General features: G+C 41.7%; 1 protein-coding gene across 1 annotated transcript in view; it reads right to left on the reverse strand.

Moving 5' to 3' along the window:
• The window catches only part of pear1 (platelet endothelial aggregation receptor 1), a 59080-nt gene that overhangs the window by 22812 nt on the left and 10209 nt on the right, over positions 1–26059 (reverse strand). The window contains exons 2-5 of the mRNA XM_026185550.2: positions 11780–11890; positions 11074–11175; positions 10879–10979; positions 2655–2747 (exon numbers count right to left, since the gene is read on the reverse strand). Coding sequence (XP_026041335.2) covers positions 2655–2747; positions 10879–10979; positions 11074–11175; positions 11780–11890 — 407 coding nt within the window. The remainder of the gene's footprint in view (positions 1–2654; positions 2748–10878; positions 10980–11073; positions 11176–11779; positions 11891–26059) is intronic.

Consider the following 26059-nt stretch of genomic DNA (forward strand, 5'->3'; position numbering starts at 1 on the left):
GCACTGATTTAATCATTATAATAGAGTCAAAATTGCCCAAACGTTGATGTCAAGGGAGCATTGAAGGCCCATTTTCCTTTCTAATTGTTTGCATCTGTGAACCTGCCCTGTGCCTGATAGGTTATCACAGTAACACATGCAGAAATGATGGCCTTCAATTTTGAACTATGAAATATCTGAGAAACACATTTTCTCAACTTTGATTAGAGAAATTTATCCTACAGAATAAAAGTGTGGCGGGGGAGGCTGGGATGAAGTTGGTACGGAGGAGAGCTGGTAAAGGTGGTTGAGTTTAAAAATCTAGGATCAACCACCCAAAAAACAGACAGTCCACAAGAAAAATGAAGAAGACAGTGCAGGCAGGATGGAGCTGAGTGTCAGGGGTGATGTGTGACAGAAGGACAGCTGCAAGAGTGAAAGAGAAGGTTTCCAAGATGGCAGTGAGACCTGCTGTGATGTTTGGTTTGGGGATGGTGGCGCTGACAGAAAAACAGGAGGCCGAGCTGGAGGTGAGTGACCAGGATGGACAAGATTAGAAAAGACTGGTGTTAGACAGACAGTTTGAACAAGTGCAGAGGAGAGAGTGGATATACTGGACAAAGCATAATAAAGACAGAGCTTCCAGGCAGGAGGAAAAAAGGAAGACCACAGAGTCATGGATGTAGTGAAGGAGGACATGGAGAGACTTGGTGTTACGTAAGAGGATGTTAATAATAGGGTGAGATGGAAGCAGATGAGCCCCTGTGGTGACCAATAAAAGGAAGCAGCCATATATATATATATACAGTTTTTTTTAATCAAAGTGACATTATCCTAAATTGCAAACCTTAAATATGGATTTTCACGGGATCACACGGCTCTTATGCACCTCACACTTGCATACATACACATGAATGATCCTATAAAACAAACCTTGCTACTCAACTTGTGGCAGTAAAACTACAAAACAAGCTTAAATTATAAATTAATTTGAGTTCTTATTGATATTTCAGTGGCATTGGCGTTCTGTCCCTGCGTATGTACAGCATTAAAAATAGTTAATCTTGTAAAAAAGAATTTCTAAATAAAGTTAAACAGAAAATCCTCCTCCCTTCTGAGTTGAAGATATGACTATTTAGCCACAGGACGAGTCATTAATTTGACCACTACTGTGATTCAAACTGGAATCTGCATTACTGCATGCAAGTAAAGCCACTAACTGCTGCACGCTTCAGAGCTGGCATGTGTTCAGTGTCCTTTATGAAGAATGCAGACAGACACGATGGGAACATTCTTCCTTTTCCCGTGTGTATTGTCCAAGCAGCGCCTTGGGTTTTGCTTGCATCCAAAGTCCACATAATCTCCTGATCACCTAACAAGCAGCACTCACTGGTGATTTTTGGAATTCACCCTTCAGGGTCCCTGAAAAACCTGCTGGGAGCTAGAAAATCTATCCGTGAGGAATACCAGAGGCTTCATTGCCTGTTTGTCCATTTCATCCCAACCCCCTCCTCTATTTTTTTGTCACGCTGAGCCATGTCCCCTTCTAAATCTAGTCTCTATATTCAGAATGTTTTCAGTATGAAAACATTAGGCCCCTCTCCTCTTTCCCACAGCTAACTAGCTCAACACACAGGCATCCAGGAAGTGTGGGGTCATATTTTGCCAAGAAAGACTCCATTACAGGAGCCAAGAAGAAAAAGGAGTGGAAGAGGAGAAAAGAAAAGAAGAAACTTAAAGTGAGGGTTAGGGTAGCAGGGAGGTGTAAGAAGAGACAGAGAGAAGTGAGCCATGCAAAAGAAGGAGAGTGGGGTAACATTTTCCATTTCCTCTTCCCATCATCCCACTGTCAAGGCATCAACCGCTACCCGCTAAAGCTAATTCCTGCTCTCTGCAAACGAATGGGGGAAAACAGAAGAGGGGGGGCTGTGTACTGTTGACCCAGCTGAGTGCGATGAAATGGGCCTGAATATAGTGGAAAACGGGGGAAACAGGAGCCCCTTAAAAATGCAGCTCTGAGTTCACACTCCACTGTTTGGATGATCAAATTTAAAAAGATTTCAAAAAAGGCAAACAGGGTTAGATTCACGACTCTCAGTGGTTATATAACCATTTCTGCTGACTTCAGTTCTGTAACAGGAGCCAAAAAGTGCAGCAGGATCAGCCTTAACTCTTCTTTATGGACTCCTTTCTGTGCATGAAACAGGACTTATCTTACCACCTCTTCACTGCTTGTGTTTGTAGGTAGTGATTGTTTTATTCCTTTTATTTTGACAGCACATGTCTGCTTTTTTAAGAAAAGCTGACTTGACATTGCTTCTTCTTTTTTTGTCAGTAACCGTGAACGAACGTTGGAGGTTCAGCTCAGCCTCCTTGTGGACTAGTAAACTGGTTTCTGGACTGAGTCTGATATAAATGAGTCACTGCTGTGCATGCGGTAATGCTCCCTTGCTGTTTCCATTGGAGAGGCTTCAGTGTGTGATGGAGAGGTGTATGTGAAGATCAGCCACTTGACTAATGGCCATTGCTCATTTCCTGTTGTGAATGTGAAGTGTATTTTTTTCTGTGGAGCTGAAGGGAAAGGGAAAGAGACGAAAGCAACAGGAGAAACAGCAAATGAGAGAAGAGACGAGAGTGAGGAAATGTCTGTAAGCGAGAGGAAGGCTGATTCATACCGCTGGAGCAGTCATCTCCTCGCCAGCCTCCCTCGCACTGGCAGCGATCTGGAGCGACACACCGGCCGTGGACGCACTCCTTAGTGCAGCGAGCTGTTGGTGAGAAGGAACAGAATTAGAAACAGATTTGTGGAGAAGGGTCAGGGTTTTAAAGAAGCTTTAATGTTTACGTTATCTCAAGCTTTTGGCCAGAAAATTGGATAATGTCACAAAAGCACAGTAGCTTTTTATTTAACCAGGTTCCACTGAGGCTGGTGACCTCTTTTTCCAGAGAGACCCGCCAAGTGCTTTCAATCAGGACGATCCAACATCAGGCACGCAAATAAAACTGTTGTAAAAACCAGGTTACAAAGTATGAGGGCACAAAGAAAATGAAGACTTACTAAAAGACAGGTGTGTGTATGAAAAATTGACATGCGCAGTTTTTAAAAAGCAATGCATAAACCTGCATTCTTTCTATCTGCAAGCAAGGGGTGATCAGTCTGGTGCAGGAAGTAGTCCGTTTATAAATGAGAGAAAATGACGCTCACTAAACACCAGATTATGGTCTCAGCGGCAGGTTTGACTTCTGAATTTTATTGTAAATTTCAAATCCATCTCGTCACATACAATAGGCCCCATCGTATCTTAAAGACCCATGTATCAGCCCAACACTTCACTCTCAGACTGCTTGTGTTTCCAAGAATTTCTAAAAGTGGAATGGGAGGCAGAGCGCTCAGCTATCAGCTCCGGGTTTGGTTTCAGGAGACAAACGCCCTCTCTGAGAGTCTGCCTTCTAAAGAATAGCCTTCAAACTTTCCATGTTTGATAAAGCATATAGTTAGGGTTGGATATAATGACCCTAGACCATCCCGTAGTTATGCTGCCATCCATTCAGCCATGCCCAGTGACTTCCCATGACGCACTAGGTTTTTCTTCTCCACACCTATTTCATTCTCCATGTGTTTATATTACTACTGGATATCATCAGATTTTATCTTCTGACAACCGTGTGTGTTCTTTCCTGTCTCTTTATGTCAACCAGTGGTGGCAGATGGCTGCCCCTCCCTGAGCATGGTTCTGCTGGAAGCCTCTTCCTGTGGAGAGGGAGTTCTTCTTTCCCACAGTGGCCAAGTGTTGCACTATGAAACTGTCTGATTGTTGAGGTTTTCTTTCTAATTCTGTAGGAGCTTTACCGACAATATACAGCACCTTAAGGTGACCATTGTTGTGAACTGGCTTTATATAAATAAAACTGAACTAAACTGAAGGTTTGGGGTTTATTTTAAAAATTATAGACCTATAAGTTACCTTCCAACTTGACCTTTCAAATCACTGCAAAACAACTGATCCTAAAAAAAACTAAAAACATATCTTTCTTTATGGTACAGACTGAAGCCATTCACATGCAAACAACCATTTATTTAATTAATAGTCTGATATGTTGCTTTTTTCAGTCAGTCTGGTATCACTGCAAAATCCCTTCACATCATAGCTCAGCCAAGGTATCCTTGGTAGAAGTATCCCCATGCGCTTACCTGCTGCTCTCTGGCAGGTAGCTCCATGCCCTCCTGGGTTTTAAATGCACCTTAGAACACACATGCATCAACACTACAATGAGCGGGTGGAGGGAGGTTTGGAGTCTTCTCTCACCCCCATTCTCTGCGACCTGCTGGAGCGGGGGGGCTAGGAGGAGGAGTTGGCCGTCCGACTGCGGTCTGGAGTGTGGGGCCTTCCTGCTGCTGCGGAGTCGGGGCGGTCTGCCTCCCCCCACCGCAGGGAAAAGGGTAACACCACCTGGGTCTGGGTGCAGTTCCCCCCCTCCAGGGGCAAGGGTACCTAGACCCGGGGCTTAGAGTATGCTTGGGGAGTGTGATCGTGTGTACAGCGTCTCTTTATGTCTGTCTCCACGTTGGTTGAGTGTGGAGTAAGTGCATATGAGAGCATGAGGGTGGGAATGGATGTTTGTATCTGTGTGTGCCTGTATGTCTGTGTCTATATGTCGGGTTGGGTGTCAGGCGCCACCTCTCTGGGGACATCTTAGGCCCTCCAAGGTTTGGAGGCCTATCTCCCCCTACCACCACTTCCCCTGCCAGTGGCGGACCCCCTCAGACGTCGGTGCGTTGGTGGTTCTTTGTATCCGGGGATGGGCGTCCAGGTACACACCGGCTCACTCCTTGGCGGCCGCTTATCGGGGCCTGGAGCCTGGGGCTTGCTCGGGCCACTTCGGAGGTGGGGTGCCCCCGGCCTCGGGGCCTGGGGCTCGGTCACTCAGGCACGGCTGGCTGCCGGCGGAGCTCACGGGCGCGTCACTGCAACTCCCCCTGGCTTCTGCTCCGCGGCTGCTGAGTGAGCCCTCATCTGGGACTCTCCTCAGCTCTTTCTGGGACAGTGGCGCAGCTGCCCCTCTGTTGGTCTTCCTTGGTCTCTTGTGTTCTGGGGGCCTCTGGATGTCTGGAGTTTTGATCTCCTCCATACCTGCTTCATGCCCTGGAGGACGGGGCTGTGGCCCCCCCACACCCTCTAGCAGATTATTACATGAAGGAACCTTTTAAAAAACAAAAAACAAGCGCGTCCATGCTCACAGGTGTACACACGGGTGATCACACCCACAAACTACACCCTTTTTGGCTCCTACCTCAAAGCACACTGTGTTCTGTTGATCTTATGTGCTGCACAATAATGTTTAATATTTAGTATTTACTGTCATATTCCCATATATCATTGTGATGTTGTTTATTCTATTACTCTTGTTCTCTTCTGCTTACTTTCTTTTTTCTTTCTCAGCAGGTGATCCAGGTGATTGATATATGCATTTTTTTTTCTCTGCCCGTTCTGTTGGTTTTTGTCTTTTGCCCTTCTCCCCCGTCCCTCTTCTCAGCTGTTTCTCTTTCCCTCTTTCTTTCTGCCCTTCTTTCCCCCAGTCAAGTCTGTCCCATATTCAGTAAGTGAAAATAAAATAAACAATAAAAGGTGAATCAAATGGACCATTACGGCAAGGCTGGGATGGTCAATTTGGTAAAGTAAATCCGTTGGGCATCTTTCTTTGCCTTTAGACAACAATTCTGATGGCAAAAGAGCCAAACGGGACAGGCAAAAAAAAAAAAAAAAAAAAAAGAAGTATCCCTTGTTATCATGCTTGGTTTCAATAAACCGAGGTGGTGATGATCAAAATGACCAACTCAAGGCTTTAAAACCAGAGTCCATTAACCAGTTGGTGATGTTGCATTACCTATGTCCGTCTTTTATATACAGTCCAGACTAAAAGAACAATTTACTGCTAGGTTAGTTAAGCCTTTTACCTAAAGGATACCACATATTTAACTCAATTTGTTTCTGCAAACTCATACTGGCTGCAGTAGCAAACATACTGTTTTCTCTTCATACGCTGGAACAGGCAGCGGGAGATGTGTCTTGGGAGATTATGATTGGACGATGAGCTCCATGAAATCACTCCGAAGATATGAGGGTAGTTTGTCCAGCATGGCCTCGTAAATAAAAACATACCCATGACTCAAGAGCGAGATGGCCGGCCAACAGCAGACTACAGGACACGGCGATGAGTTATTGGTTTAAAAGTTAGACTTGATGCGCTGTGATGAGTCCGGTTTACAGAGACATTGCAATGATATGTGAATAAGACGTTGTCGTAATCAATGGCAGCAAAAAGCTTTTTCCTGGCTTTGAAAGAACAAACTCACTTTCACTCAAATCAAGTTTGAGTCAGAGTCACTGTCTGCCACTGAAGACTGCAAGAAACAAGCTGAAGAAAAGAAAACAATTAAACTGCAGATTATTTTGTGGAATCATTGTGTAAAAGTCTGCAAAATCTCTTTAAAGTAAAACAAATAAAAAATAACAGATGACTTTCCAGAAGCTGGGACGACATCTTCAGAGGTCTTCTGTGCAGCTCCAAAGATATTCAGTTTGCAATGATGCAAAACAGAAGTGCAACAAATCATCACAAAAATGACAAATTGATTTTCTACTGCTTGGTTCATTGATTGATTAATCCTTGCAGCTAAGCTTTTTCCATTTCCATTTTTTGTAAGATTCCAGAGTTACTAATTATGCTTCATGTCGGCATGATTTTGTTCTTTTAATCATTAAACACCATGAAATAGATTTCAAAGCAACAAATCCGAGTTGTTTATACAATCAAAATCTATTCAACTGTATTATTTCCCTGTAAATGTATTCCACCCATCGTAAGCGGCGCACGAGCTGCCAGCTCGACAGCTGGGCTCAACCATGCAATTGAAAGCTCCAGCGTTAAGATGCCATTCAGACTGTCAAGGAGCTTCCTTGTAAAAAGAGTCTCTCAGCTGTGCGCAAGCCAACATCATAAACGGCTCTGCTGTTAATTAAGTGAATTCAAACATGCATTTATGACTGGAGACTACAAATCTCTTTAATTTTTTTGTTACAAAAGCGTTTTCTCTGCTGACAGCAACGTGCTGCGAATGCACATGTTTTTCTTTCAATTCAAACTCAATAAACAGTAATTTTACTGATTACTTTTTCCCCTTTAATTGAAGGCGTGCGGATACTGGGGGAGGGAAACTTGGGGATCTAACATGTCATCAAACGAACAAGGTAAACATAATTATAGGTAATTATATATATTTAGAAAAAAAACACTACATTGTACAGAAACTGGGTTCAGAGCTATAGATGACACGTCGATGGAGGATATTTCAATTACAAAGCTCAAAACACGCTCATCTGGTTCCGTTCTGGCCTTTCTCGTGTCAGTCATGAAAATCAGAGGTTGGGCTAAAGGTGGCACACAATAGGCAACCGTAAACGCATATTATCTCTGCTGGGCGACAAGCATCCGTCTACAAAATGTCAGTTTTTCAAGCACAAAGCACGCAAGCCTTCTTATTATCATACTTTACTCCTAAGATCATCCAGCGATGAATGGGAAGGTCTGTGAAGCTACTGTAGAATTTCCTCAAACCATGCAGCCTCACGAGTGGTTTTGTGTTATTTATATCTGTCGCTGCTGTTTGTAAGCAATAAGAGAGTGTCAGTGCGCTGCTGACAGCTGCAACAGTTTCAACCTATGCGACGACACTGATCAGTCACATTGTTTAAACCAGCCAAGAAGAGAGTAGCAGCCATGTGGAGAGAGACACAAAGCTCCCGATTAAACCTGCGTCATGTTTCAGGCAAGTGATTGAAGCAAATACCAACAGGACTGAAGAAACTGTTGACTGTGGTAAATACACTACACAGCGTCACCTTTGCAACATCAGTTGGTTACTAACTAACCATCAGCTACAAAGTGATGCACAATGGGTGAATTGCTTTGCAGATCAGGGTTTAAATGTGCACGTATTTACTGCTTTCTTGCAAATTTTAGCCCTTTGCATTAGAATACTTCTTAATAAAGAAGTACTATAACCTTATGTAATATTTACTCATGTCTTAAATTCAATGTGTTTCGTGCCTGAATTCCATTATATCAGTATGTCCAGAGAGCTGACATACTGAGTCTGGACCAATAGAAACATGTCCTTGTATGATGACAGTTGGGTCTCTTCATCGGTGGTAATACACTCAAACAAATATTTTAACCCAGAATGCTGACTTTAACTAACTTTTCATTTTGTTACATAAGTACAATGGAAAATGTTACATTTAATGATATCTGGTCAAATTAAATTGACTTGATTTGTATACATTCAAATCATATTTTCCTTAATGATTAATTACTTGATTTAATATATTTCAGTTTTATTTCACTCACATTTATTGCTTTGTGTCCATGAGGGCAAAGAATTATTGTTTTGAGTGTATCATGAACAACTTTTATATTATTAAAAATACTTTTTTAATATAAACTGACAAACTCAGGCGCCCCACCTTTGTGTGAAAAAGCCGATAACTTCAAACTTCCACCTACAGAGTCTTATTTCTACAAGTGGGGTTAATATTGTGTCTCCCTTGTACCAACAAACCCACTCTGCCCCTTCAGGGCATGGATGGTGGATTTCTGAGTCGTGTGGCTTGCAATGTGAAGCCACAGAAAATTGGGTTTGTACCAGTTTATTCCTTGGATGCTCAGTCAGACGGGGATCTTGAGAGGTTGGAGGCAGATTTGGCATATTGGGATCTTTGTCATGTTCCTCAAGCTGGTTCTGAGCAATTTACATTACATTGTTGGGCAAACTGTCCTGGTGGGAGAGGCTGCTGTGGGTGATGAGCGTGTCACACTGTTTAGGTGTACATACACCTTGAGTAACATCTTCATGAGCAAGAAGAACCATGTTTTTCAGCAGAACATTAGATAATGATGAGATTATGAGTTTACCTGTTAAGTTGTTTTGTTTTTGCAGTTCAAATTGTGATGGCATTTAAAAGAGCACCAAATACTTCCACGTATATTTAAGTTGGGGTCATTTAGATGTACAGCAATTATAAGACAACATGATTATACAATACCTGAGGCACAAATCAAATCAATGTGGATGAAAGTTTTAACTTTAATTAAAATGAAGCTGTAAAAATGGATTGGTAAAATTGCTTCACTACTCTATAATGTAATTTTTTTTATGAATTTATTATACTCATTTCCAGCGTCATATTTTTACTCTCTGACTTTACTGAAGAATCTTTGTATGATTCAGGTTTTAATGGGTCTCGGTGCAGCCCGTCAGTTCATCCGCTACCAACAAGCTGCTTTAGCTCCTCTTACTTTAAGGCCACCATCACTAGAGTAGAAAAAATGAATATATAGGATATAGAATACTTACTTATTTAAAAAATGAGCTTACATACTTTATTTTTGCATCATGATACATGAAAACAAGCTGATCAAATGCTGAATTCATACAAATGATGACACTGATATGGAGCATTCTTTGCTTTGAGCTGCAGAGGCAGCAGTGCCGCACGTCTGAACTCAACAGAAGCTTAACTATTGTAACAAAAGTTCCTAAAATGATGTGAAATCTTGGAATGAAAACACATCAAATATATTTTTCTGAAAAATTCCAGCAATTACTGCCAGCAGGATGAGAAACTCCAGTGGGTAGTGAACCTACAATTTTGGTTATTTGTGTGCCACGTGCTGCTCATACTGACGATGCACACTGCATGGAAAAAGAGGAAATAAAACACTTTCTTCGAGTAATGTGAATGAGTTACTGCGTGCACAAATGTAGCACAGTATTGCTTGCAAACTAATCAGTGTGTTGGTACTGACTGACTTGGTTGATGTTGTTTTTGTCTATAAGCCAGTGTCAGAATGCTTTTCCTTTTGTACTCTTCGTTTCAGTGCCTTAACATTAGTATTTTGGCTGCTTCCACGTCAGCTTTTTTTTAAAGACAAAAGGTGACATATTTGGATGACAGGGCAGAGCAAAGCAGCAGCCACAACCTGTACAGATGCACAGACACTTATCTTGTCCCTGAGAAACCTGCTGGATAGGCTGTGCCTCACAATAAGCTGCACAATAAGCTGTGTGCCTTCAGATAATTCTGTTAATCTCTCATCCTCGATAGATTCAGTGACTTGAATTTGAAGATGAGGCCTTGCAGGGTGCCGGCTAAAGCTCGAGTTATACAACCAATAATACGGTTGTTATTATGGTGGGGGTTGGGAGGGGGGGGATGCTGTTTTTAACACCAGCTGTTCACATGATTTCTAATGCTTTTAAGTTTTTCCCTTTTAAGGGAATCCCCTTTTAAGTCAAAGGGGATTGGGCTGTTTTTCAAACCAGTCACAAGTGGCCACAAGAGGAACTGCAGTTTTCCTGAGAGCTGTCTGGTGAGGTTCTCTGCACAGTGTTCGCTGTATTCCTGTTTTTAAATAGAAGTGCAACAAAATACACTTAAATAGAATTATCTAATAAATGTCTGTCTATGACACAGCCTTGTATTTTTATCAGCCTGTTGTGAGACACCAATTAGAAGATAACTGTGTCCGTGCATCGCACCTGCTCCACTTGTATGTAACTTGCTCCACTTAGCTAATAACTTTAAACTTTGCTGCCTTGTTAAGTGAAACCAGTGAGTAGCATCGCTGTGGCTGTACATCTTTAGTATAAGGAAAAATGTAACAGTGTAATCATTACTCACATCTATCTTGTTTCATTCTTGTAGCGAGAACTTTAATGTCGGTTTTGGTCTCTGTTAAAAGTTCTCCAGACCGATTTGTCTCACCTTTCTGTCTTAGTAACATGACACTGATGCACGAGTAAGAGCAAAGAGTGCAAAGGTTTCCACAGCTACTTACGGACACATTTGCCTCGACTCTCGTAGTAGCCTGGACAGCACTGGTATCTCTTGCGGTAATCAGTCTTCACCGCCTGCCTGTAGGCTGTTTTGTAGGTGATCCTGAAAGAATAACATAGGGCGCACATTATGTTTTGACTATCCCCTGGCAGGAAGAGGAAGTCAGGAAGGAAATGAGTCATTCTGCTTCAGCTACCTGTGGCGCATGCATTTGTAGGAAGTCCGTGGATCCGAGCAGGGCTCCTCTCCCACTTGGTCATAAGGATGCAAGTAGGACTCCTTTACTGAGGTGGTGAAGCTGTAAGGCAGAACAGCAGAAACAGTGTAAATACTACACCCACTCACAGGAGATTTTTTATGAGTGGCAGTGCTGTTCGTCATCATCATCAGTCCTGTCTGAATTATCTAAATAGCTATTAGATGCACTTTTCCACAGAGTCTGTGAGAAAGATGGAATTGACAGAATTGAAGCACACACCCTGGGTGTAGATGACATCAACAACACTCGATGCCATTGTAAATGTCTGCCATACTGTGGCCTCAGTTTAGTAAAGACATGTCATGTATCTGTTTTACAGTAAATTGTCTGACTGAACTCTGTTTTCTTGCATTTGATTGGTCTGTTAGTCACCCAAATAGTTTTATCCTAAACACAAATGACTAAAGCAATAAAAGTGATGCTGAAATTTAATTAGAAAGTTGACTCTGAGCCTCCACAGAGGAGGTACCATAAATAACACCAATGTTCTTTTTATTTGGCTGTTTTTGTGTCCTAATGTCTCGTCTGACCACTTTAACTTTTAAATTTAGTAAATTGCATTTTTTCATATATGCAATGTATGATGATTACATTGTATCATAGCAGTGACAGTTGTTTGTTTGTGTGTTTAAGCAGGCCTCACCTCTCCCACGTGCTGCACACATTGGGGTCTCTTGGGTCCAGAGAGCAGCTCAGTCCAATCAGGATGCTAAAAAGCAGCAGGACGGCAGAGCTCTGCAGGGTCGGCATGGTCCTGAAGGGAAGGAGAAGCAGAGACTTACAGTGGACATATGTTACATATGTGACTGGCTGATGGAACAAGCAACAGTGACAAATCTGAGCTTTAAACCTCTTCTGTTCAATCACACTGTGGAAAATATTCTACAGCTGGAGTTTTACACTCGTTGTTTTGTTTTTGCTTTGCTATTATTAACACTTCACAGTTTGGAGGATGGAAAGATTCATTGAAAGACTGGTTTGGGGCACCCACAAATTCTAGTTAAATGAAAGTAAAAGACTTCATTAAAGCTCAGCAGAGGTGAGGCAAAGTGCCAGACTTGAGCGTAACGCTGCCCGCTGAGCTCTGTGCCGTCTCAGCCGAGAGCATAAAACACAGGCGTCGGGAGACACCGTGACAGCAGACGCGATGGCTGGGTATGGTTAGAGCATTAGGAGGAAAGAAAATGAGACAGAAAGAGGGATCACAGTCAGGAAATGTGACTCCTAACTTGATCCTGACCCCTATCAATCAGTGCTGCCGTGAAGCCTCCACGCTCCTGTGCTGTCCCCTTCCACACTCCAGCAGCATCTGGATCCGATCAGAGATCAGCCCGAGAGAGCACGCCTCGGCTCGGGCGACCCTGTCAGGCTCTCAAGGAGCCGAAGGAAGATGATTTCCCCCTAAAAATATCCTGAACACAAGTTCAGAAGGCTGGTTGTGTGAGCCTTCTGGTGAAAGCATCGTGGGAATATAACGAAACAAGGACATTATGTTGCCATCGGTCCAGTCCTCACTGTTTTCTCAACAATTCCCCTCTGACAGAATTTTGGTCACAGCTTCTCATATCAGCTGCATGTTACCGTTGAGAGCTCTCTGATATGTTGAGACGGTGACACTTCAACCCCAGACTGAGAGTATTTTCAGTCAAGCAGCTCATGTGGAAACATTTCAGATTTCTGACGAGTGGAAAGAAGTTTCTTTCTTAAGATTCTTAGTGGACAAAATCTCTTCATTGTTGTTTGTGATTAGACCTCACTTAAAGTCACTAAAGCTGTGAAAGTGAATCCATGTTCTCCAAGAACACGGCTGTATCCATACATGTAAATTTCATAATCCACTCAGGCCTCTCTGCAACCTTAAACCTGAGAACTTGGAGGCGGTCCACACAGCAAGCACAGAGCGTGACGTTCCTTTTCATGCATGTTGCAGTATGTTTTCCACATCCTCAGTCCTGTTCTGGATTGCTCACACTGTTCTTGCTATCACTCTCAGGAGTTGTATATAGTCTGCAAAACCCTTTGAAATCCTGAGGGAGTCGTGCATGTTTGTTTAAAGTTTCATGACAAGAAGCTGAACTTGGTGAATAGCTGTAGCATGACCACCAGTGACTTCGGCAGAGTACACATCCACTAATCAAGTCATTTTTCCTATGGGAATCGTGAATTCCCATCCAGAATTTTAGGAACATTATGTCACATCAAAATTTGTTCTGAAGAGCTGTCACATGAAGTGCGTCACAGCAACGTAACCATTTATTGTTGCTCGTTTCGGCACATTGGACTCACTCTGAAAATATCACCCCTTCAGTGCTGGCATAAGAATAAAAAATGACAAAAAAAGGGGCTGTGGGCCTATTTTTACCCCTAAGTTTTCACAGCACCATCACCTTTAACACCTGCTGCAGCATCTCTCTGTGGTTTAGGCTTCTCTGTGCTCCTGCACTGAGTCCTCATTTAAAGGCAAGTAGAGATCAACCAGTTCTTTCAGCTAAAAGAAATCCAAAGTTTTACAACAAGCTCAATAAAACGTACTCGTGCACTGGACTGGTGACTATAAACTGTTAAAGCTACGACACTACCTTAACATAACTGTACACAATATACAACAACCACAATCACACCTTAACAACTTCAAGGCCAGAACAGACAGCTGTGGGCTCAGAAGGATCAAAGACACTTAGGAGAGTGTTAAGATAAAACAACAACATGACCACAGTGACGTATTAAAAACTACGTTTTTTTTAAAACTTCAACTTAATCAAAACTTTAATTTAGAGAATAAATGACAGCTGTGAAACAATGACCAGATAAATATGGTTACTGGGCTTTTCAAAAAGCTGTCACCTCTAATACACATGGAACAATAAACAGAGCACAGCAATGCTGTATCCACTGCACTGCAAGGACGCTTCTGAAAAGTGGCAGGAGGTTGTGCTTGAATAACAGCTGCAAGCTGGTCCTGGTACTGGGAAAAGAGTATCAACTTTCAACCCAGATTGGATTTTTAATGGATATTTTAACATGTTGTCACATGAAAAGATCTGTTGTCATAGTTTAAGGAACTAAAACATTGGTCAAGGTTTATAATGTAAACTCGAAGCCAGTGGAAAAACTCTGATTTGCAGATTCGGCCTCGTGGCTGGCTGTAGTTTCTATCCCGCCTTCTGTATGTCGCTTATTTGTGGTTTTGCTCACTTTTCATGTGCATGTTTGTATTTCAAGTCACCGCTTTGGAAATTTTGGGATGTTTCCTGAAACGAAAAAAAAAAGATTTCCCTCCAGCTTGATGAATAATGCATGCCTCTAATACTGCCAAGGTCAGCTGTTCATTTCCCGTCAGAGCCACCTCAGATATGTTTACCAAATTGTTCTATATGCTAACGTAAGACCAGGAAAAAAGATAATGTGACGTGTTTATCGAAGCGCTTCAGCATAAACATCTCAGTTCAATGAACGCCTTTCCATAAAGTCCAGCGACTGGTTATCTCTGCTGGAGATTTGGCACGGTGACGACTGCAGCATGAATCTCCTGCTTCTGATAAACTGCCTTTTACTGCTCTCCTACCCACTGTCAGGAGTTAATTCACTTACTGGCACAACAGCCAACGCCTAAGAAATGTGTGCCACAAAAACAGGATTTTATAAGAACAGGCATATGGCTTTTATTAAGAGCAGTCATCAACTTCCCAAGGCACTTCATTGGACTGGGGGTAAATATTTTTCATTACCTTCTTTTCATTTTAATTGTGCTTCATTAGAGAAAAGCTTCAAACCGCATGGGAATTCTTAAACAGTGAGAAAGAGCGAGTAATGAGCGCAGATGGGGCTGTTTGGAAGTCGCTCGCTGTTTGCGTTGCATGTTGAAGTTACCTACAGTGGAAAGGTGGAGCAGGGAGACGCCTAGAGCTCCAGGTGGTAGTATCATCATCTGGAGGTCTTCAGGGAGGCAACCCTGCTTGATTTAGTGCAACAAAGAACGGCAGGTGCTTTTAGAGAAAGCACCTCCACTTGACCAGTGGACAGACTGACTCTTCTTCTCTCCTCCTCCTCCTCACATAATGGCCTTTACTCCATTACATTCAGCAACCATTATTTTCCTTGAGCTTCTTCCAGACTGCAGTCCTGAACCTTTTCACTTGGACAAGTTTGGCTGCAGCACAAAAGCGTGCTTTATGTATCCTAAACCTTTTTCCACTCCTATTTGATGCATTGAGCTTACAGCCAGCTGGCAGTAATGTGTACACACCTCCACAGTTCAAATCCACTGGACACATAATGTAAAATCTGGACCAGGATCAGTAAAAAAACCCATAATAGTAGCGACTGCGCCAACATATTTCTGGTTGTGTTTGTGATGAAAAAAACAGACAATCTTACTGAGCGTAGGGAAACTTTCATGTGGCTCTTTAAACAGTAGAAAATAAGCAAAGTGCCATACACGAGCGTACGCTCACACACACACACACACACACACACACACACACACACACACACACACACACACACACACACACACACACACACACATGTCTGGAGACATTACACATCAAATGAGTCCCATAAGCTGAAGTATTTTTAGAATCCGAGGATATTTTGTTAATTCGCGCGGCCTCTCTTCACTCACACTGTCAACAGCGTCCCGCTCGTGCACACACGCGTTGCACCGACTGCAGAATGCTGTTAGAAGTCCAAGCAATGCTTCTTCCACCACCGCACAGGGGCTTCAGAGAAAACAGAGCCCAAATGAAAACAGATGCACTGCTTTTATATTAATCTCACCAGACATTTGTACTCATGTTATTACCATATTCAGTTTCAATCACAGGCCTTTCAGGATCTGTAAGTGCTGACAACCCTAAAATAATTTTCATTTGACTTCATGCAACAAAGCCATTTTATTAAGGTAATATTCCCATCAGACTGACAAGATAATATAGAGTAATGACAGTGAAGGGGCTAGCACTGGAGGGGACACACTAAGCGGGTTTGTGAGAAACCCTTTTTTCTTTGTTCTCGTGACATTTATGAAGCAATTTACACCTTTTTACAACAATTATTAGAGAAAATGTTGCAAAATTTAGGACCCAGTTCAGCATGTTCTGGACTATAACCTGGTGAGGTTCTCATGCATTCTGTGTGGTTTAGAAATGAGCTTATTTTACTCTTTTTGGGTTCGATTGGCTTGTGAAATCAGCCTACTTTTGTGTCTTCTGTTGTTTAAACCCCTAAAGTATGCAAAACTGTAAAAACCTAGTCACACCTGGTCACATTGATGATATATTAATCGATTTTAATTTATCAGCTCCTGAATGTAAAAGCAAAACTGGCCTATTAAGGTTGTTTAACCTTCTAGGACCTGGAATCCACATATGTGGACATCACAGTTTGGGTTGTCTGGACCAAGATACTAAATTTTGCTCTACAAGGGCCTGATATCCACTGACATTATACTGCCACTGTTCTATAATCAGCCCAAATAGCAAAGAGAAATTAAAAATGTATGCCGTGAAAGATGTACGGTCTTAGGAGGTTAAGGTAAGATTTAAAAAAAATGTGGAACTACCAGAAAATCTGAATGTTTTAGATTAAAGTCAGAAATTTATGAGAACAAACTGAAAATTAAATAGAAAAAACTTAGAAATGTTCAAGAAAATGACTATTTTACCAGAAATCAGCTCATCATTTTATGATGAACACATCATTTGGGAGCTTTTCTTGTAAATGTTTGAGCACATTTTTTCAGCCTGTGTTTCAGCAAGATTTCGACTGCTTTTTAAAAAACTTTCTCCTCTTTTAATAAAAGAATACACATCGCTGAAGAAGCAAACACGTGACCCTGCGTCCTCAGCGTTATATGTCTGTCAGTAATGTTATTGTGTAGCTTCTGGATGAAACGCATGTATGTAAGCTATTCTGTTTGTTACGCAGGTAAAAGAAGGTAAAGCTGTTTTCATGTGGATAGCTTTAATGTTGCAGCTAAAGCTGACCACAGAAGAACACACTTTACATGCACTTCTTCACATGACTGCTATCAGCTGCTTAATTTTAAGACATAACTCCAACTTGCCTGAATGACCTTTACAGGAAGACGGTCTCAGTGAATCTATCTCAGGATTGATGACGGCGCTCGGTCTAAATCACTCTGGATTTTAGCAAATAAGGGAGTGAATCATCTTCTAAATGAGTTCCTGCATCACTGTAAAGGCAACAGGCAGCGGTGCTAATATTAATAGTAAGTTTAATACTAGAGTCTAGTGACATCTGAAGCAAGGCACATGACGCAAATTTCCATCTAACCCCAGATTTCTGTCTCTGCATTAGTTTCTGCACAGTTGCAGAGCTGACTGAGGTAGAAAATATTAGTCAGGCACTGGAAGGGAAAGTCAAAGAGGAAAGGAAAATCAACTTAAAAAATAAAAATAAGAAAAGCTGATGATATAACTGACTGGCCGCAGCAAAGAGAACAGAAAGCTGCCAAATACACGCTGTCGGGGTGCTGTGATGTCAGATTCAGACAGAGAATCTACAAAATATGCCTCCTATGTCAAGACTTTTTCTATTTTTTAAAGCTGTGTCTGGGTTCTCCTGGTTTTCCACACTTCAAATCAATAGCATAAAAACTTTAAATGACTCTATCCTGAACAATATTTTAAAGCGCTTGACAAAAGTCCACGAGGCTACAAAAGGAAAGCAGCTCGGTGAAATACTGAAGGCTGTCTTCCCGACTTTCCCTGCAGAGTTATGAATCCTGCAGGCGGGATGCATTTTTGTGTGGCAGAGTCGCATGAATCAAACTGCAGGTAATTTATGTCTTGTTTCATGCTACCCAGGTACTAAGTAAGTAATATCAAAAGCAGATCCCCACCACAGTTTAATGTTCGATGTAAAACTGTTCACAATAAGATCACTAATAAAACCCGGCTCATCTGACGATGCTGGAGACTTTTTTAATAGAAATCAAAAGTCTAACTACATGTTGGTGTATAATACCAAAAAAAGATGCATTTAATTAAGAAAGTTTTGGAAAACATTAATATTAATTTTATTTCAGAAATTAAATCTAAAACTTGGAAGCCCATTTAAGTAAAGGCAGGTGCTTTTTATTACTTTTTTTCTGAAACAGTAGAAAGTAGAAATACAGTAGAAAGTAGAAAAATAATGAATTATCTGAGTGTTTCTAATCTCTTGGATAACTGATTGCAGCTCTAATGAGACAGTAAGTCCCTGCACTGGTGGACAGCTTGAAAGTAAGCACAGCGTAGCTGATGCATCTACATACAGCTGAAGTTTAGGGAGTGATTTAATCAACCAGTGGTTCCCAAAGGGAGGGATAAGGAGTGGTTAAACTCCATTATAATGCCATTAGAACAATGAGTGAGCAGAAATGAACAGTCATTAGTGCTGTATCAGACTTTCTTCCCCAGCTCTTTGTCTGCTCGCACAGAAAGAACAAAAGTCAAAATCTCCACAAACTGAGCTCATAGAGAAAAATTCTTACTTACGGGAGCCTGTGGCTAAATGCAAGCCCTTTAAAGGCCTTTGACATTAAAAAGTCAATTTTTGAGAATTATAAACTGGCCAAACCTCCAGCAAAAGACAAAGACACGAAGACCAAAAGCATAAACATCAAGTCAAATGTTTCCTGGCAACATGTTGATCGCACTGCACATGATTAAAGGGCTTCTGTGCACCATTACACTTAAAAGTTGGCCAATAAAGCTGCGGTGTGTGTCGCAGTCTTAAGGAGGTTTAAATGATCGCCCTCTGATTGTGATCATCGCGAGTATCACAAAATACCCTCCACAGGAGACGAAAGCTGCAGCGCTGCAAATTTACAGTTCAGCTCCTGCAATAACAAATGTATGAAAACTGCTGGAGGGCAGAAACTGACAGAAACCTCGGTGTGACACATCGACCGCAGCCACAGCCCCCTCTCCCCCAGCTCCCCATCCCACCCTCACATTACACCAGAGTTACTGTAAACTGAATATAAAACCCATAATCCCTTGCATCTGGGTTATCGTCTTGGCTCGCAGGGTCGCTTCGACCGCGACGAGCCTGGCACACACTCTGCAGTTGATGCCATGCCTCATGTTGGGTGGGTGTTGGTGTAGGGGGGGAGGGCAGAGACCCTTAAAAATCTACAGTGCCCCACCCAAAACTTTAGTGTCAGAAGAACAGCTTAAAAACACACCCACAGATTTTGCGGTAGTTGTCAGTTCTGCCACATTATTAATGTTATGCAACGCCTACATCAACACATTTCACTCTGGCTGCTGTAAAGCCTCAGTATACGGTAAAAGATGGTACCCTGGCACAAAAGCAGAACCCCCACACTGGAAAAAAAAGTGCTTAAGTGGAAAACTCTTGGCAGCTCAAATGCAGCTGACGGATCTCGGGGGAGTTGCATGACAAAAGGATGATCTAGTGAGGGAGAGTGGAGGGTTGAGGCCTTGCAGAAATCTTGGGAAGTCTGAATTTTGCTGATTGAGCTCTAGGCTGTTTGCTATCTGTGAGATTGATGCAACCGGGTGCAGAGTTCCTGAACTGTAGAAGTTGCACCTTTGCAAAGTCTGTTTCTTTTGTCTGCTTTTCTCAGGCAGTTAAATTGTCTTCATTTGACCTCGTACTCTGCAACTCAATCTTATAATTATGTCAGCAGATCTTAAACCTCAGTTTTGCTAGAGTTTCCAGTAATAACATGGGAATAAATAATTTGAATCCTCCTCTGCAAAAGACTTCTTCTTACCAACAGGCTCTTTGAATGCAACGGCAGATGCCCAGCGCAGGCTGCCAATCTGTCCTCGGGTTCGAGTCCCTTTAAAGCGCTCTTAATTAGGGGAGCTGCTGGAAAATATAAAGTAATCATGTCAGCCCTGTGTCATCTGTGTGCCAACATCAGGCCAGTTTTCATTTGGCAGCCTCGGCTTGTGGTCTGGTGTAATTTATTTAACTGAGAAAAGCAGGACTCACTATGTACCCCCTCCTCGATCTTGGCCCCCTGTTATATTCATTCAGGTTTAGATTCCCAGAGCTGAGGTTAATTGTGTCTCTTGAACATTACTTTACTTTCTTTCACTACTTTTCCTTCAAGAGAAACTCTACACGGAAGCAAAGCATCAAACTTCTGAAAGGCAGCTCTCTGATAAACTGCAGGTTTATTGTTAAATTACAGTAACGTTACAGCAGCTGGATTTGTGAGTTCACAGTGTCTGTCGTAGTGTTGTACTCTGTACAGGCTTTACCATACTGTCAGCTCCTTGGTGGCCAATACAATAGAATAGAATAATCTCCATGACCAGTTTGTTACCATGCAGGAAAACTGTATTTCTGCGCACATCTACTCATTGACAGAAAGCATTTGTATCAGCTCCCCTACAGACTCGTGGTCTGTGCTATATTTGTTGTGTTTCTTCATGTCTGCATGTAAGTCTTTGGGTTATGCTTTAGTTTGAAAGTTTTCTCGTGCCTTGTTTTGGTTTTACATCCTATTATTGCTCCCGTCCGCATGAATTTCATCTGTTTGTGTATGTTCCCACACGTATCTCATCTCCAATCATGCCTACATATACATACATATAGTTCTGCGTTTCCCTTTGTCCTCATCAGATTGTCTGTTGCTCTCTGTGTGTCTATTATTAGTTCACTGAGCTCCTTGTCAGACTTCTGTCTGTTTTGCCTTCTGGACTTTGGGTATCTTGGATTTTTAATTGCCAAAATAATCAAAACTCATCAAAATCTGAACTCCTATATCACTTTAACATCTTTCTAAGCCAGACAAATACTGAAAACTGCATCACACAAACACAGATATTTAGATTTAAACATAACATAACCATTAATAAAAAACTCCACAATTATAATGAAATCTTTTGTAAGTTTGTAACCTCAAAGCTTGGATACAAAAGACACAAAAGTTTAATCTATTTATGTGTTATAAAGCAGAAACAGATTTAAGACTTGACAACCACACCTTTTCCCTTTATTCCGTCAGAATAAACTAGTTGTTAGACACGATCTGTGTGTGTTTGTGTGTGTTTTTGTTGGACAGCCACTTCACGAGCGAGCTCAGGAGGTGGTGCAGTTGTTGTCACAGCCTCTGTCACCACGCTGACAGAGAACAGAGTCAGTGGATAACAGAGGTCGGTGTGATAAGGTCACTATAGTGCTGCTTTTGTTTTGGCCCACTTGTCGAGCACATCGACACAAGTTCACACAGAGTTGGAGGCCTCTACTAGCAAACAGCAGCAACTGCAACAACACTGAAAGAACCTGAACTGATGGTGTTTCTGTAGCAAAACTTTATTCTGAAAACAAATTTAAAGCGTAACAGTCACAAGCAAGAGTCACCCTTTTGTCAAAGTGAAACATTTGATGGACCCAGCAGTTCACAGCTGCCTCCTTCCCCTGCAGGCTTTGATAAAGTCATCTGGCTTCATCCTTTTGTTATCTGAGGTAAATCCAAGTGATACATGAAGGGACTGGTTGGTCATTTAGGTAAAAAACCCTGCTCGACCCAAACAAATGGTGTTTCAGAATTTTCATCTGGAGTGATCTACTCTACTTGGATTTCCCACTCTAAAAGCAGAAGCAGCCCCACCAGCCCCGAGGTAACAATGTAAGCAAACGTAAGCATGAGTGAAACTTTAAAACTTTTAATCCATCCTGCCACATTAAGTCCTGCAGCGCTGTTCTTAAGCATGAACGGCTACCTTGCTGAGAATCAAAACAAATCCTGTTTTCCTTCTTTTCCAACTTTCCTATTAGAATGCATTTACTCAGGAGTTATGTCACCTAGACGATGACACCGGATTTGATCTGAAGCGTATCTGGGATGTAACAACAGTTATTTTTGCTGGTGTGGGTCTTGCATTCCTACTATCACAGAATAAGCCCTTTTAGACTGTTTTTTGTGACGGGCTGGGCTTTTTGCCAGTTGAAGTCCTCTTGCTCTCCCTTCGTTCTCCCTGCTGCATTGCTCCGACACGTTTGAGGCTCGTGCACTCGTACATGGAGCCACAGTGTAAACTGCCGCCTGGTCCGCCACACTCCACACCATAACCGCAGGCAGGATGACTGTGGTTTCATTGGTCAGAGAAGTCAGAGAAGTCGGCAAAAACAAACAAAAACAGTGTGACAAATACCCCGACTCACCTCTGTGGACCAAAATAAATACAAACACAGACTTGAACACCTTGGATTGAAGTCATGTCTGGCTTGTGTTTAAAACAAGAGTCTTATGCAAACCTTAGTGAGTGAAAATGGTGGAAAACCCAAAATGGAGGCTTTAGCTGAGGTTTCTGGGGGACATGACCATACAGCGCTGTAATTATATGTCCTCTAATGCTCTGTGGATCATGCTGGAGCAAAGTCCTTGTAAAAAAAAACACAAACTGTGACCAAAAAGCATAGCTTTGCATTGTAAATGGGCACAGTAAGAACAGAGGAGAAAAGCCTCAACATTACAAGGCTGCTCGTAAGAAAAACGAACACGAGGAGCTTTGGAAAAGTCACTTCACGTGCAATCACCAGAGAATGGTTGTTTTATGTGGGAAAATATGATGTTTGTTGCATAAGACATCTGCATCCACAGTGAGTCTTGGATATGTATTCAAACACGAGTCTCTGACCTTTGATGTACAGCTGTTTGTGACTTGGTCATTTAATGAGACGTAAAGAGTCAAAAGGCCAACTCAAAGAAGTTGGATTCAGCAATATGACACGTTTTGTGTCACTTCTTCCTTTTGTTCCATGCTACCGTTCTACATAAAATTAAAAATCTCTGTACTACAGAAAGCACTCACTGAGATGTGGGAGCAACAAAGACAAGTGCCCTGGATGGATTGTTTAAACCACCTTCAAATTCTAAAGATTAGAAAACATAGAAAGTAATTTCATTGGCAGAATATGTTTTCTGAGGATGACTTTGGACTGACTGTGAAGCATCCCTGTAGCCACAGAGTCTTGAACTAAATCCAACCACTGACCACATAATAGGAATAGTAATTTCAGACGTCAGTGGCTCTTGCTGCAACTATCTGAGCTGGATATTTCTAATGGCGGTGGCACCTGGCTGATCTGGTGGACTCACGGGCCAGTTGTTGATTCAGATGTGCACTTCCTCTCCATCTCGTCCTGCTTACTACTGTCTGTCTGCCGACTGCAACCATTCAGGAAATGCTCTAAACTTCGAGTATTAAGTGTTTTCCTATAATGCATTGTTCTGTAAAAACACATCCCTGAATTGAATCAAATCTCCTCTTTTTTCCTAGTTTACTTCAAATTTTATTTATTTCTACACTCCAAATATCTGCTGAATGTTTAAGGAACAAACTGCTGAAACAGAAAAAACAACAAGAGAAAAGACCACTCTGTAATGACTGGGCTAATCGAACTTAGTTTCATAAATCAATATCAGTGCGATTAAATTATATCTGATTAGTTTATAGAAGCAGAGAAATTATAAAAGATTTACACTGTAATTACTCAGTGACTCAATATCCTGGAGCCTAAGCTTGACATTCTCAAGACTCCCTATGTGCCAAAATATTTTTTTTATAATGTAAATTCTCATATTTGAGCCTTTTAGCTAGAAAAATAGCAATAATTTAAATTATGGCAGCTCTAAAATGCCCTCAATTGTTCTTCAGTGATTTATCAAAAAGGACCTGATTTCCAAGGCTAAATTTTCAACTTTTAAATGTATGTTTTGTAATCATTTGGTTGTGTGACGTTACAACGGCACGGACAAAACGATCACAGCCACGTGTAAACATGTTGCAGTTTCATTGCCTTTGATGGCAGGCAGCAGGTCTGCGACCGCTCGCAGTCAGCTGCCATCTTGGAAGAAACTGCAGCAAACAAAAAGAGCAGCAACAAAACGCAATCAGACCAAAAGCGGTCTGTGAACGGTTTGGAATTCAGCAAGATGAAGGTGGCAGTTACATGCAATTAGATCTGTTTGTGACAACGTGGCAGTGATAATCAATAGAGCTGCAACAATTCAAACTCTATTGGTCGTAGAATTCATTCAGAAGTTCAGCAGTTCCTCTACAAGCAGTGATGCTGTAACGTAACTGTGAAATGACACAAGTGCTCAGCATCCTTGCTCTTACTGTCTATGAATATAACAGAATAAAACCAGTTAGAAACCACTTGAGTTGGGTCCACTGATGAAATGAGATGTGTTGCAGATGAGTTGACTGACTGACTTCCCTAACACCGTATTCTTGTCCCTTTCACCTCCTGGTGCTCCCTTGAACCTCCCTACCAATGAATAAACCCGGTGGCACCGGACCTCCCGACTAGGTCTTCCATCTCAGTCACTCTCGATCACGCTGACTCTGTCTAACACCAGCTCAACAGCTAACGAGGTCTTCTTCACCTCCCAGGACTTGGATTTTTTACTTGTGACTGAAACTTGGCGTATTTTTGGTGAGTTAAGCCCATTTTCTGAACTCTTCAACCTTACTGTCATTTTTTCCATTACCTACAGATAACTGGTCATGGTGGAGGTCTAGCATCTGTTTTCAAAGACAGCTTTAACTGCTGGCAGCTCACAGAAGATGTGCACTGATGTGAAAACTCATTTTTATTAAAACCGAGCCTTGACATTATTTTTTGTCCGTCCGTTTTTCTACATTGTGTTATTTTTATTGCTTTTGTTGTCTTGTTGTACCGCACTTTTGTCAATGCTTGTTATTTTTTAACAAGCTTATAAATAAACGGACTTGACTTGACTCAGATGGCAGCAATTTGAAAACTTTCTCTAAGAGAGTGACTGCAACCAGTCTGAGTCAGAGTGTGATTGATGGCAGACAGGTTGCCTCCCACCAGGCAACCTGTGCAATCCCCTTATAAAGCACTCAAACCCTGGACAGCGCTCACAGTTGTTCCCCAAATTAAAAAAACATCAACAGAATCAGCAGCAACCATTGATTTTTTCCACTTCCAAGAGGGTTCCCACCTTTGCGGGTGTTCATTCTCCACCACATACAATCACCACACTGCAAAGGTTATTATGTAGAACTTAATCTGATTTGTGGTGACACCTCCCTGACACTTCACACTGTCCCCAGGATCTCAATAACATTTAATCACGCTATCCTCTGATGTTTTGGTCCTAATTCTCTTTAAACATCAGAGGCTCTGCTCCATTGTTGTTTCTACACCATGAAATTTGATTTCTTTTATCTTAAGATGTTTCTTTTCACTTAATTACTGCCTCAAACAAATGTTCTGTCCTCTTCGTTCAGGGTCAGAAAGTTGTGGGAAACAAAGCTGCTGTGTCTCCATCATGAAGCTACAGCCAACACTTTTGATTCATTTTTATTAGCGCGCTGTATATATAGAACAGGGCACAGGGTCGAGCGCCTTTGAAATTTTTGGATGAGCCAATGAAAACAAAGAAAGCCTCAAGGGAAGTCTTAGAGAGTACATCAACTCTCGTTGTTAGTGATGTCTCTGAGTAGCTCCTTTATCAGAGAATAACGTCTCTAATTAGATTAAACAGACAAACAAGCACCGATTGAATGTGTCACTTGTTTAGGCCTCTCTCTAATGCTTATTTGGGCTTGGTGTTGATCTTTGTCACTGTTGGACAATATGCTGGATGTCTTCTTAATTAATTTTGTGTGGTTCCATTACAGCACTGTTTACATTCATTTCTCCCCACCAGTACAAACATCAAGTAGTGTTTTTAATGTATCTGACAAGGATCCATTTGATAATGTTAAATAATTTTCTTACTGTAATGTAGAAACATCCAAAACCAACAATGAGCTAATATTACTACTAAATGCGTAACCAAAGTCTATGAAACCCCCTGTTGTCCAAAAACTACTACAAACTGAGCCACACTGTTGCACTAGGCGGCATGCTCCCTTCATCAGAGACTCAACTTTAATGCGACTTCGTATTTGGT

This window comes from Astatotilapia calliptera, chromosome 11 (assembly GCF_964374335.1).
Source record: "Astatotilapia calliptera chromosome 11, fAstCal68.1, whole genome shotgun sequence".
Taxonomy (NCBI): domain Eukaryota; kingdom Metazoa; phylum Chordata; class Actinopteri; order Cichliformes; family Cichlidae; genus Astatotilapia; species Astatotilapia calliptera.